We start from the raw sequence: 14,488 nt of genomic DNA, 5'->3' as shown, positions 1-14,488 counted from the left end.
GAAGAGGGCTCTACGCTCCAACAGCAGATCAAGCAGCAGAACCATCTTCTAGGAGAAGGGAAACTCTAACTGCAAACCTCCATTGCCTTATGGCTACATCCACTGCTGGAAAAGGCTTTAGGAGTCAACCTCCAGGCAAAATCCGGAGCTGGAGTCCCGGAAGCAGTTCATGACTGTGTACAACCATGTTCTGGTAACTTCTGTGACGCAACTGGAACTAATCGTATCAGCTCTGCTATTCCATTGGACTATTTCAGCGATGTGGAAAGGGGGGATCTGCTGTTTTGGTAACAGCCTATCCTCCATATCAATCTACCCAGGCCTCGTGCTGGAGAAGACACTCCAGCTTTGACCTCTTTCCAGAGCACAATATCATCGTCTTTGGAGACTGATGGATCCTGATGCAATGCAAAGAGTACGCAAAAGCACAGACCAGTAACAGCCCTTTAATAACAAAGTGTATCATGCAGGGATGGAATTCTACCAGCCCAGATCAGTTCGAGCAAACCTGTAGCTCCAAAGATCAGCTGGGAGAAAACTGGTTCACTCCCACTAGCCTGCCTGCCCCAGCACTCCAGCTGTTTTCCTTCCCAAGCAGCATTAGGAAATGTAGGTATTCTGTCAACTGTGCACATGTGCGCAGCGCCTACTCAGCAAACTGGTTGTTAAACTGGTAAGAGCCCACCCCTGAAGTGTATGTTCCAGCAAAGGGTAGAAAAATGTTTGCCAACATTGTAGAGCTCCATAATATATTGTTTGGCACTATTTTTAATAACAGGAAATAAAAGCAGTGATTAGTTTTGTAACTAGCACAAGAAACACCGATACGAGATACTCACCCTACATTCAAAACTGCCTCTAACCAACAAATTGTAATGGTAGGAATATTCAATACACCACAGTGAAAAGAAACCAAACACTATGTAGATATACAAGGTTTTTTTTTTAAAAAATAAATGTTTTATTGATAATTTTTTTCTTTAATAAACATAAAAAAACCTTTATAGCTACATGAACAGTGTGTTGTCTGAGTACAATTTGCTTTACCAATGGCTAACTAACAGAAACAGAGGTTCTGTGTCTTCCCATCTAAATAGGACTTTGCCTATGTAATCTAGTTCTTCAGTCATTCAAGACTTGTAGTGATGCTTTCTAGAGAAATGGGGATATTTTGCTTAAGGGATGGGATAAACCCTAGTTGTCTGAACGAACAATTTGAAAAAAAGGGGTAAATGAACATATAAAAATGTAATAGCAATAATTTAAAAAAATACTATTTTTTGAGGGAACAAAATTGTGATTCTAATATTCTGAATGCAGAGAAAGCAAAGCTTTCAGCCCTACTTTGTGCAGTGATAAAACCAAAATAAAGCAGACATAAATGGTAAAATATCCTAATAGGACTGAATTCTTGAAGATTTGAAGTGAGCAGAAAACACCCCAGGAATTAATCTATTATTGAAATGAGTAGCAAAGTTTTTTTCCCCTCCTCACAAAAGATGAGAGGCTCGCTTCTTCTTTATGACACATCACTGTGTGGGATAAAATTTAATTTTGATCAATGTTCTTGATGTGAGTGAAGCAGATACATATCTTGGGTTTCCCCCCCTCCCTGCCATTTCTACCTCTTAAACCATGTGGCTGACATTTCAATGACTTTTGCTGCTGCCTAGCCCTCACTAGCTCAAATCTAAATTTAATGAGACTAAAATGGAACTCTGTCTTGATTTCCTTCCAACTTTTCAAAGGATAGATGCAGAGAGAAGCACTTGATTTTGAAATGGCAAGTGTCTTTTTTTCATTTATCCTTTCTCTGGGTTTCCTCCCCCTGCTTACACTTTGTATGAGCACATTGCTCATCTGTTTCATTTCTTAAAGTTTGTTTTTATATGCTATACCTTGATCATCCTGGATGATCTTGAAAAGCTAAGCAAGTCATTCATTCATTCACTCACTCACTCACTCACTCACTTTTGATATTTTTTAACAGCCCATCTCTCTCAGATAAGTGCTTGAATTTGCAGCTACGCAGAAAATCCCATGGTTGGATCAGTCTATTTTTTATTTATTTCTTTAAGAGATTTATGTGTCATGATTATTTTGTATAATTCAAGGCACTCAAGTCTTGGACTTATGCAAAACATTTGAGCTGGACATGGTATTGGGAGAGACTTAATAAATTGTGCATGCTCTACACACTCATCAACATTGTCAGTGTTCAACTAGTGCAACTAGTTTTCTGTCCATTGAAAGGGATCCAAACATAGTTACCACTGGGATTTGTAAAAAGGAATATTCCATATTCAAGACTTAACAGTGTTGGAAGGGACCTTGGAGGTCTTCTCACCACCCAGTCAGACAAGAAGCAATGGATGGAAATTAATCAAGGAGAGAAGCAATCTAGAACTAAAAAGAAATGTCCTAACAGTGAGAGGCATTAGCCAGTAAAATGCTTGTCTTCAGAAATTCTGGGGGTTTCATCACTTGAGGCTTTCAAGAAGAGACTGGAAAGCCATTTGTCTGAGAAGTCTCTTGCTTGAGACCACCAATGTCCCTTCCAACTATGTTAAATCTTGGATAATGACATATTCCTTTTTACAAATCCCAGTGCTAACTATGTTTGGATCCTTCTCAATGGATAAAAAACTAGTTAATTGCACAATGAAAATATTGATGAGTGTATAAAGCATACACAATTTATTAAGTCTCTCCTAATACCTTGTCCAGCTTAAATTTTCTGCATGAGTCCAAGGCTTGAGTGGAGGGTGGTTACAAGCAGACTAACAGTCACACAAAAACATTCATGAACACAGACAGGGTTGGAGATCACCAGGCATAGCCCACTAAGTCCAGCCCACTTTGAATGCCTTTCTATTCTTAACTCCCACTCATTTTCTTTGGCTGTTAGTCATTCAGATTATTGTAGAGAACTTAAGCTTGCAATAAATCTTTATACTCATTTGAACTGCCTGAACCTCCAGATTTCCCTGGCTTTGGCCAGCAGTGAAAGTTCATAGCTGGGCCTAGAAGCCATTGAGAATTTCCCCTTCATTTAAATGAAGGTTGACTCGGCCTTCCACCTTTCTAAGGTTTGTAAAATGAGGATCCAGATTGTTGGGGACAACATGCTGATGTTGTAAATTGCCTAGACAGTGCCGCAAAGCACTGTGGGATAAAACAGAATAGAATAGGATAACAGAGTTGAAAGGGACCTTGAAAGTCTTCTAGTCCAACCCTCTGCTTAGGCAGGAAACCATACATGACTTCAGACAAATTGATGTCCAACATCTTCTTAATATCCAGTGTTGCAGCATTTACAACTGGAGGCAAGTTGTTCCATTGATTAATTTTTCTAACTGTCAGTAAATTACTTCTTAGTGTTAAATTGCTTCCCTCCTTGATTAGTTCCCACCCATTGATTCTTGTCCTACCCTCAGGTGCTTTGGAGAATAGTTTGACTCCCTCCTCTCTGTGGCAGCCCCTGATATATTGGAACACTGCTATCATGTCACCGCAGTCCTTCTTTTCATTAAACTAGACATACCCAGTTCCTGCAACTGTTCTTGATATGTTTTAGCTTCCAGTCCCCTAATCATCTTTGTTGCTCTTCTCTGAACTCTTTCTAGAGTCTCAACATCCTTTTTACATTGTGGCAACCAAAACTGGATGCAGGATTCCACGTGTGGCCTTACCAAGGCCTTATAAAGTGGTATTAACATAATATGATAAGTCTACGTACTATTGCTATTTCACAACCAACCTTCCTTCCTTCCTTCCTTCCTTCCTTCCTTCCTTCCTTCCTTCCTTCCTTCCTTCCTTCCTTCCTTCCTTCCTTCCTTCCTTCCTTCCCCAGGAAAACAAGCAGCATCTGAGGAATGTCAAACTGCTTTTAAAGGGGCAAGCCATCTCTCTCCAAGCAGCTCAAGTGCAAGCTGGCCTTTTCACAGCCAACTGAAGTCCCTTGATTGTCTCATGCCAGCTCAGGTTGCACAACACACGGGCCATTTTCCAAGGTTACAAAAGCAACACAGCAGGGAAGCTTTTGAAACCTGTGTCAGCTAATTGTGGCGTCACTCTCATTCAGCTCTTACTTTTTCAATTGGCTCTTCTGGGGCCCCAGCCTCTGACTGCTCTTTTGTATTCCAACTTACTCCACTGTTACTCCATTATTCAGCTTTATTGAGTTCAAGCCCCTTGAAGAGGCTTGAGATTCATATGTGTGTTCTCTTATTCAGCCATTCCCAGTCCTTCTTTCTCTCATCTCCCTCTCTTCCTCCTCCTCAGCTGTGTCAATAGCAAAAGGTACATATTTATCCAACAGCCATGGCTACACATTCAGGCCCTTGTTTGTTCACCCACAGACCAAATAAATATATCTACCTGTTAATTCTGGAACCGAGAAAGAACCTGACAATTTCCCAGATAACAGGGTTGCATTCTTTTCAACTAATTAAAATGACTGGAGTAACCAAAGACACAAAATCACCACTCTTGCAAAATTCCTGGATGTATTTTATTCTTCTCTTGTCATCAGAGGGAGCATAGAACCTTTTTTTAAATAAGTTTTTTTTTTAAATTAAACACCCATTAAAACATTGGACAGAGTATAACTATCCCGACAATGTCTTTGCCATATATATTAGAATATAAATTTAAATATTATAACCACCATGCTTATTTACAATTGGTCTATTTGGTATTTACAAATATAAGGATATCGTATTTCCATCCATGTTGCTTTGTTCTTGCCTTATTATACATTTTCTCTGTTATGATTTCATACATAATTCTAATCTCTATTCTATAAATATTAGTTATTGCTTATTTTGGCTCTTTCCTTTTTTGTTCCAACCATTGATAAAATTTATCCCAGATCTTATACAGTAATATTCTGTTTCATCTTTGTTCTTCAATTCCCATGTCAATGTATCCATTTCAGAACAAATAAACTTTTTTGAACACTGTACACTTGATTATTTTGCATGAATGAAGTAGGGGTGGGTTCCGGCTTCTATTACTGCCGGTTTACTCAGGGGCGCATTGCACAGGTTCTGCATGCGCAGAAGCAAAAAACAACATGGCAAGTCCTATGGTGCCACCAATAGAATTGGTTTGGGGTGGTGGTGTCTGGCCAAGTAATGATCTACTCAGCTGAACCAGTCCAAACTGGTAGGAACCCACCTCTGGAATGAAGGCAAATATATATGTCCCAGAATATTGTTGCAGGATCCAAGCTGAGTCAGTCACAGAGACCAGAGGTTTACTCTTCCAAACTTTGGGAGCCCTCAGGATAGAATAGAATAAACAAACTTGGAAGTCTTCCAAACCAACCCCCTACTTGGGCAGGAAACACTACACCACTTCAGACAAATGGTTATCCAATCTCTTTTGAAAACTTCCATTTACAACTTCTGGAGGCAAGTTGTTCCATTGATTAATTGTTCTAACTGTCAGGAAATTCCTCCTTAGTGTTAAGTAACTTCCCTCCTTGATTAGTTCCCACCCATTGCCTCTTGTCCTACCCTCGTGTGCTTTGGATAATAGTTTGACTCTCTCCTCTTTGTGGCAGCCCCTGATATATTGGAACACTGCTATCATGCCACTCCTAGTCCTTCTTTTTATTAAACTAGACATACCCAGTTCCTGCAACTGTTCTTGATATGTTTTAGCTTTCAGTCTCCTAATCATCTTTGTTGCTTTTTTCCCTCTCTGTGTGTATATATATATGATAACGGATCAGAGCCTGTGGCTTAATGGCTAAGACGTCTGCCTAATATGTAATATAGCCCAGGTTCGAATCCCAGTAAGGGTATGGCTAGCTGATGAGAGCTAAATAGCTTGAAATAGATCTATACTAGTCTCCCTTTATTTATTTATCAGCACAAATAAAAAAACACAGACATATGTTATATTTGTGCTGATAAATAAATAAAGGGAGACTAGTATAGATCTATTTCAAGCTATTTAGCTCTCATCAGCTAGCCATACCCTTACTGGGATTCAAATGTTTTATAACACAAATATAACAAAGGCAACAGTAAAAATATTGGGTTTCTGTCGTGATGGACTCTTGTGATGAGCCGATTGACAGATAATGGAAGCAGTTAGCTTCCTCCCATAATTGGGGCATACCAGGGGTTGTGACACTATATATATATATGTGTGTGTGTGTGTGTGTGTGTGTGTGTGTGTGTGTGTGTGTGTGTGTGTGTGTGTGTGTACACACACACACACACACATACATACATACACACATACAAACATACACACATACACACACACACATGAACCCCACACACCACCCAGGCCATTACAACACAAAACAACAACGGACACACAGCCAGCACCAATCTACCAATCATGATGCAACCACACAGCCAATCAATCCACTTACTGAAACAAATCCAGCACTCCACACCCACCCACCAAGATTTACAGAAAGACGGCACCTCCGACCACGCTTTAAGCTGAAAACACCAGCTTGAAGATGGCGAGTGAGACCTCACCGAAATGTTGCCAAGACAATCTCAATCTTACACAGGAAAAGACCCAAATACAGTAAGACCAGCATACCTATATATATAAAGGTTACATAAATTTCTGGGACTTTGACATTTTTCTTTCCAACATAAATTAATAACATTCTTGATATCTGGGTTACTGCATGTAGAGAGGCATAAGGTTTCGGGTACTCAGAAATAAACCTAAGTGAAATATCAAGATTTACAGCCACCAACTGCATTCTATTTCCTTCTATCTGTTTGTAAATTACATTGTCAAAACAGTGCCAAAAATATATCATAATATAATTCGGCATAGAAATGTATCAACAGTCTAAGTCAAAAAATGCTTTATTGATATAACATGTGCTCTTGCACAGTTGGTAATATAATATTTTATGATATTTTAATATGAATGTCTATTCTTGTTTCTACAATGATTGGACTTTGATAATTGCAAAAGAAAACTCAAAGAATAAGACAAGATAGATAGATAGATAGATAGATAGATAGATAGATAGATAGATAGATAGATAGATAGATAGATAGAGTTTATTGGCCAAGTGTGATTGGACACACAAGGGATTAGATAGATGATAGATAGATAGATAGATAGATAGATAGATAGATAGATAGATAGATAGATAGATAGATAGATGATAGATGATAGATGATAGATGATAGATGATTGATAGATAGATAGATAGATTAGAGAGAAGGATAGATAGATGACAGACAGACAGACAGACAATGATATAGTTTATAAATATAAATAGATATTACATATACACATATACATATGTATCTTTTTAGGTTTTTTATATCTATGTTTCTTATCTAAACAAACTAAAAACATTCTGAACAATCCTCCAAAAATAATTAAGTACCTGTGAAATCAGAGTAAGATTCCTACTAAAACCAAGCAATAATCCTCTCTAAGAAGTACTGGACATTGTAGGATTGTGGTTTTTCCATGCCAACTTTCCTGCACATGCTGCATTGCAAGAGATAATTTTATATACCCCCACCAAATCAGAACATTGTGTCAATATGTCCCAATTGTCCTTCATATTTATATACATTGATCATTGATCTCCTATTATCCAGAATTCACAATGAGGCATTCCGTTCTCAATCACAATGTTCTCTTGAAATTCAAAACACACCAGCATTGTGATCCTTGGTGTTACCACCAAGATGCAAATTCTCTGAACGTATCAGTTTACTTCCGGTTAAATGGGTAAGCACTGTGTGATTAAACCTGCTGGCACTTCATTGTTTTCTTCATATGTCTCTGTTCAGGCATGTCTGTGCTTTTAGCACATATGAGACCAAACCAGGAACATTACAACTTCTTTACCAGGCTTCCATGACATGATAAAGCATCAATACAAACTGATGAAAAATCACAGATGGGCTCCGAAAACACACTACGGATAAAGATATTGTACCTCATAGCATGGCTGACACAACATCCCAAGCAAACAGGTGACTTGTTGATCTCAACTACAAAATGCTAAACCCAACATCAACTGTCAGACTCTATGTATCAATGCTGGTCATTTTTTAAACTATAGTTAACTGTTAGATGGTCTGTTCATTGAATATGCTCATCTGAATCAAAGGCCTGGACAGTATGTCAGGTAGTACCTTTAATCCAGATTAGCAACAAATCAAGAGGAGATCTGCAGCCAGCCAAAGGTTGTTTTCCCAATGAATTAATTCCCTCTAGTCAACAGTATGATGAAAATGAATTCTACAAGAGTTAAAATACCCATTCCATTTCTCAGTTAGAGGCACAATTCTAGAACTTGAATGCAAAAGTGGAGCCTTCTTTCTCACCCATCATGGTGACCCAGGGTGGAAAACTGTCAGAAAGGAGTGAAAAGGGTCTTCAGATTCTATCCGCCGTAATCTGTGTGGTTTTGCTATGGTACTTAAAAATAATTAAAAACAATTTTTTGTTGCAGTGTGGTGGAATGTGAATTGATAATTGTTCAACATTGTTCAACTACTAGACAAAATATAGTTTCTTCTTCCATGCCATCACTCTGCTAATCACCTTACTCCCTCTGGACTTATGTCTAAAGAGATTTACCCATGTAGGACACTGTAGTAGGCTGTATCTTCTCATCTTCTCATCTCTCTCACCTTTCCTACTACTTTCTCCTATTGGTATGTTATGATCTATCAGTTGTTGTCCGTAACTTATGATGTATGATTGTGTCTCATGATTTATGATCTATGACTTATCACTCTGTCATGGTTTGTATGTACACCGAAAACTTATGGACTGAAGACACACTCCTTATGTGTCCAATCACACTTGGCCAATAAAGAATTCTATTGTATTCTATTATTAGAAAATTCTGTAAAAGAATGGGTGATCCACCAGCAAATGCTTACTGCTGGAGTTTTCCCAAGAAAGCAAATGAGACACTGATATTTTCAAAATGAAACATCATTAAGATTGTTCATGAGATACCAATTGTTATGTATCATAACCAAAAAAACAATTATCAGTTTCTGAAACTTTGCCTTCTGTATTTGTCATAAGTTGTTTTTCACCATTGCTTTTTAGACTTGGATACCGATAATTTGTCTGTCTGTGTGTGTGTGTGTGTGCGCGCGTGCGTGCGTGTGTGTGTACATCATAAATTTATATCTTTTTTTAGCAGAGTGGGACTGAAATTTACTAATTTTGAGCTAAGGAGGTATTTTGGATATCTGTGATCTATTCTAATTGTAGCTGGTTTGAGGGGGGGAGGGTCAGATAACTATATTTACAGCATATCAGAGTTAATGAGATCCAGCACAATTGATTTCCTCATTTTGCCATATAAAATGAGAAGAAATAATAAAAAGAAGAACACTGGTTGGCATTTCTTTTTTCCAGAATCAGTTAGCCAAAAATACTTAGGTACTCACATTTCAGGAGGAGGAGGAGGAGGAGAACAGAAGAAGGGGGAAGAGGAAGAGGAGGAGAAAGTTATGCATATAATTTAGGGTGTCCATGGTTCAATGAAGAAAAGTTGGGGCCATGGTCAAAATCTTGCATATGGATACTTTGGATCATAGACATGTTTTTCCCCTCCTCTGTAAAGATGGACCCTTTCAATTAAATCCAATTTGTTATTGTGTCAAAATCAATGGCTTAAGGGCCAGCAGATACCCACACACCTTTTAAATCATAAGGTCTTTTATTGTGCTCACTTCCTGAGAATGCACTAGAACTGCACTGCAATATTATGCAACACATCTAATAAACTGTATTGTATAATGCAACACTTATAATAATCATAGATTGGGTAAGGTTATTCCAGATCCAGCAACTAGTTCCATGAATTTCAATGCTAACTCTAAACTCATTTCAGGTTTTAAATGTGGAAGGTGAAAAAAAATGCAGCATGATTTCACTTTCTTGAAAGTGTCTCAGACAACCCTCTCAAAAACCTTAAACTCTTACAGCTATTTCCAAATTGGCGATGGATATGTTCTGTAACATGGGTATGATATTGCCTCCTCTCTACATGTTGACAGAACATCTACAAAGCCAACCAAAGTGTTGTCTTTTTCTTCAATTGGACTGTGAAGCTGAAACTCTATGTGAATGGAACCATCCTTGGCATCTTGCAATGGTTGAGTGCAAAACATATACTAAATAAAGAGCTTTTTAAAATTGCTATGCCTTATGTCCCCATTAAGATATCTGTGAAGCTAAGCATCAGACATTTTATTTTGCTTCAGAGCATAACTGATGGTAATGTACATTGATTTTGGGCTCTGCATGTACTTCAATGTGCCTTGCCACATTTAAAGGAAAGAATTATAACGGTTGGAACCAGGCACCTATAGAAGTCTCTGATTCACTTTTTAATGATACAAGTTACCCATTTACACTCTGTTCTCAGTGCACAAGAGCCCTTTAGGTTTTCTGGGGTTTGCCCCTCCAAATCTGGTTCCTATCATGTAGAAATAAATGTTTAATAATAATAACATAATTAAAACCAACTCAGCTTTCCCAGTGAGCATATGGTGAACTTCTCAAAAGAATGAAAGCAGAGGTAGGCAAATGTGTTCCTACAATTGACATGGCCACAAATTACACTGCACGTATAAACACACTTCAATCTACTAAGGTAAGACACTCAAATTTACTGCTGCAAACTAGGAGATATCATGAATTGGATATTCTGACTTGCAAACTTTGAGAAAACTTTGCCGTTTGCGGGAAGTTTATTTATTTATATTTCCTATTTCTCACCCACCCATCTCACTCGGAGATGAATACTTAATACAGTAAGTATTCATAAATCAGAGGCAACTGATGGCCCCAGTTCCTTCAGGAATGATTCAACTGTTTGCATGGCTAAGGGAAAGGAAAAGTAATATACACCCGAAGGAACCAACTCAATTTTCCCAGGCATGAGGCTTCTCAAGTAATATAAATATTGTTGATTTGCAGAGACATAATCATATTAAATATCACAGTTAGTGTCAGTAATATATATTTCATTTTTGGACTACTCTGTGAATATCTACATTTTACTTTCGAGATAAGGAACTCCTTGTTGAGAGGAAATTTAATGCTGAATTTTAATTTAAGGTAATGCTTTTCAAACTCTGTGTGTTAGTGGCACCTTTCCTTAAAACTTCGTTTGTGAGAAAGTACAATTAATTTTCAGTTGGATTTTGTGAGAGGGTGTGGGTGAGTGAAAGAGTGTGGACATATGAAAGTATGTCTGAAAGTAATGCCCAAAATTTACAGTGGTTGTGTGTTCAGTCAACTAACACATTGCCTGTTTGTTGAATTAACATATTGTGAACTTCTCAAATTAAGAAAATTAGAACTATGCAAGTAGCCTGTAATCAGACAATAGCTAACTAGTTTGGTCAAAAACTAACTAGGTTTACAACTATATAAAACATTTTATGTAAATATAGGAGCTTGAGGTAGGTTCAGGAACACAGCCAAAACACAGTTAATTTGATTAATGTACACATTTCTATACCCAAATGAAGCCTTGAAGAGAGTATGTTCTATCCCATAAGAAGGAACAAATGATTTATAGAAATCCTCACTTCTAATAAAAACCTGACCTGCTGTAAAACACTGGTCAAAATAAGAAAATTGAAATTGAAAAACTTGGCTTTGAAAGGTCAAAGATTAATTACTAAGAAAGCACTTCAGAATGCTCCCAAGCCCAGGGGGTAGTTCATAAAAGGCTGTTCATTTTTGTGAACTGAAGCCTCAGGAATGACTGGGGGAAAACAAGGGTTGGGGGGGGGAACCCTTATCAATAATAAGAATTTCACCTCTTCTGTATTGCAACATTAAAGGTTGAATTTGCACCTGTAATTAAACCTTTTCTTTTAAACAACAACAACAAGAGTTTATGGTGCCAAATCTTCTTTTCATATCTGTACACATGTAAAAATAATTAAATAAAATCATGACCAGTGAGGTTCACATTGCTATGTATCAATTAAAAATATAGCCAGAGGGGAAAAAAATCAATTTCCTGTACTTTTCAAACACAGCATTTTATTGGTTTAAATGAGCAAAAAGCATTGCATAGTCAGACATGTTATTTCTTTTTTCCCCACTGAAATACACAGCTAAAGAGCATCTGAATTGTTTTATTTTTAAAGCAAGGTTAACAAATAAAGAAGTTGCAGTGCACAATGCACCCTCGCATTGGTGGAAACCAAGTTCCCTCTGCTATGAAAGGGGCCAGTCTAAAATAACCAGGGATGCTGATTGGTGAAGCTCCTAAAAGCACAGCAAAGGTCAAAGAACAGAAAGAAGTCCTGTAAAAGTCGGCACATGATGCCTCTTTTCCATTTGCGACAAGATAAAGCAATTGATGACAGATTCAGCTGAACGGAGGAGCAGAAATGCCACAATGGGAACATGCAGGACATTTAATTGGTAGCTTGCAAAAATAAACAAGAAGGAAGGAAGGAAGGAAGGAAGGAAGGAAGGAAGGAAGGAAGGAAGGAAGGAAGGAAGGAGAGGGGGAGATGGAGGAAGAAGATGGGAACGAGAGAAGGAAGAAAGTAAAGAAAAGATGGGAGGGAGGGAGGGAGGGAAGGAAGGAAGGAAGGAAGGCATTTATGCATGTAAAACAGCCTTGGTCAAACGCAGTAATGGAGAAACTGCACTTTGATTGTTTCGTAGAAATGTTTTCCTTCGCTTTGAAATGCCTGTGCTTAATACAGAAAAGGGAGCCAACTGACATGATTTATCACGCTAATTCGTTCTTGTATTTGACCACATCCATTTGCCCAGGCTGCAACCTAATTTTAGTTCCTGAGCTGAACAGCTCTGAATCCAAAGTGTTGGGAGGAGGGGGGGGGGAATCATACTGAACACACAACCACTTGATATTTTATTGCTCATTTATGGCTGTCATTTACCTGAAACAGCAGAGGCTAAGGGACACGATGACAGTTACTGCTAACCGGCACTTTCACTGCTGCAATTCCAAAGTTCTCTTCCACCCCACCCCCTTCCACCCCCCTCTGAATAAGCAGTCCTGAATAACAGAGATAAATTTTTGCATACATAGAAGTGATGCATGCCCAAAACTCACCCCTCAAAAAAAAAAAAACCCTCAAAAGGATTTCGAAACACTCCTTTTCGAAAAACATCCAGGTGCATGTCATGCTCCCACCACAGCAACCTCCCATTAAAATGCAAGAGCCTTCTATTAAATGAAGACCATGGAATATTCATCATATTTGTTTAAACTCCGGCAGGTTTTAGATGTTTGGTTGAGAACATAACACTTCGTTCAAACTGGCTCTCTGCTCTTCAGGCAGCAGATCCCAAATTCCAGCACGTTGAAACAGCTCTTCCATTGTGAGCTGCCTCCCCATCCCAGCCCAACTTCACAACCCGTAAAAAAACACACCAAAAACCCACGTTCTATAAGCCAGGAACAATCGCCGCCACCATACAATCACAAACAGTAAAATTGAACATTGAGATGGACTACCTACCCATAAGTACATCATCATCTTGAAAGGGGAGAAAAGCAGCCAAGAGAAGTCCTTTACTTCACTAAGTATGTCAGGAAAAAGAGAGAGAGAGAAAGAAAAAAAAGAAAAAGAAAAAGAACAAATTGAACCCACTGGATACTGGAGGGAGGAAAAATCTTGTCTTTTTCCTGTCAGTCCTTCTTTTTCTTATATATGGAAGATTGTTTGTATATTTGTTTGATTATGAGAAGAGCAATCGGTCACGTTCAGTCTCTATCTATTTTTTTTCTCTGCGCAAGAAGTAATTGCTTCAGGCTGTTTCTCAACCCACCCCCCTCTTTCGTTTTCCTCTTCCGTTTCTCCCCCTTCTCTCTCTTCCTTTCCCAACTCAGCCTGTCCTCTCGTGGCTGTCAGGCTGACTTAGGTAACAATTCTTGGTGTGTCTGTTTAATGAGCAGATCCTTGTACTCAAAGGCAAGCAACTACTGTGGTGAGAGAGAGAGAAAGGGAGAGAGAGAGGGAGGGAGGGAGGGAAAAGAAGAAGAATGAAGGAAGGAATATGGAAGGAAGGAAGGAAAGAAGGAAGAAGAGGGGAGAGAGAGGGGAAGAAAATGGGAACAAGAGAAGGAAGAAAGGAAAGGAAAGATGGGAAAGAAGGGAGGGAGGAAAGAAGGAGGGGGAGAGGGAGGAAGAAGATGGGAATGAGAGAAGGAAGAAAGGAAAAAGATGGAAAGGAAGAAAAGAAGGAAGATGTGAGTGAGTGAATGAATGAGTGAGAGACTAGAGAAAAAGAAAGGTAGAAGACACCACTTCCATTGATATAGAGTAGAAAAAAGAAAGAAAGGGTGGGAAATCCACAAAAAAAAAAACCCCACTATAGATCAAGTCTTTACCTTTTCTGCAAAGGGATAATAATGATGATGATAATATTAATAATAATAATATCAACAAAAATCCCACATTCCAGAATTCCTGCCCCCAACCTTTAACTCAAAGAGATGATC

At 38.4% G+C, this 14,488-nt stretch overlaps 1 protein-coding gene across 1 annotated transcript in view; it reads right to left on the bottom strand.

Moving 5' to 3' along the window:
- Positions 1 to 13,847, bottom strand: part of RBFOX1 (RNA binding fox-1 homolog 1) — a 722,992-nt gene extending 709,145 nt beyond the window's left edge. Inside the window, exon 1 of the mRNA XM_087729108.1 lies at positions 13,506 to 13,847. Within this exon, the coding sequence (XP_087585234.1) occupies positions 13,506 to 13,523 (18 nt within the window). The 5' untranslated portion in view covers positions 13,524 to 13,847. The remainder of the gene's footprint in view (positions 1 to 13,505) is intronic.
- Between the last annotated feature and the right edge of the window lie 641 nt (positions 13,848 to 14,488).

Source organism: Thamnophis sirtalis, unplaced genomic scaffold, assembly GCF_051295495.1.
Source record: "Thamnophis sirtalis isolate CommonGarterSnake01/CBP01778 unplaced genomic scaffold, rThaSir2_p1.2 scaffold_14, whole genome shotgun sequence".
NCBI lineage: Eukaryota > Metazoa > Chordata > Lepidosauria > Squamata > Natricidae > Thamnophis > Thamnophis sirtalis.
Note: the sequence above shows the minus strand (reverse complement) of the source record. Positions and strands in the feature narration are given on the sequence as shown.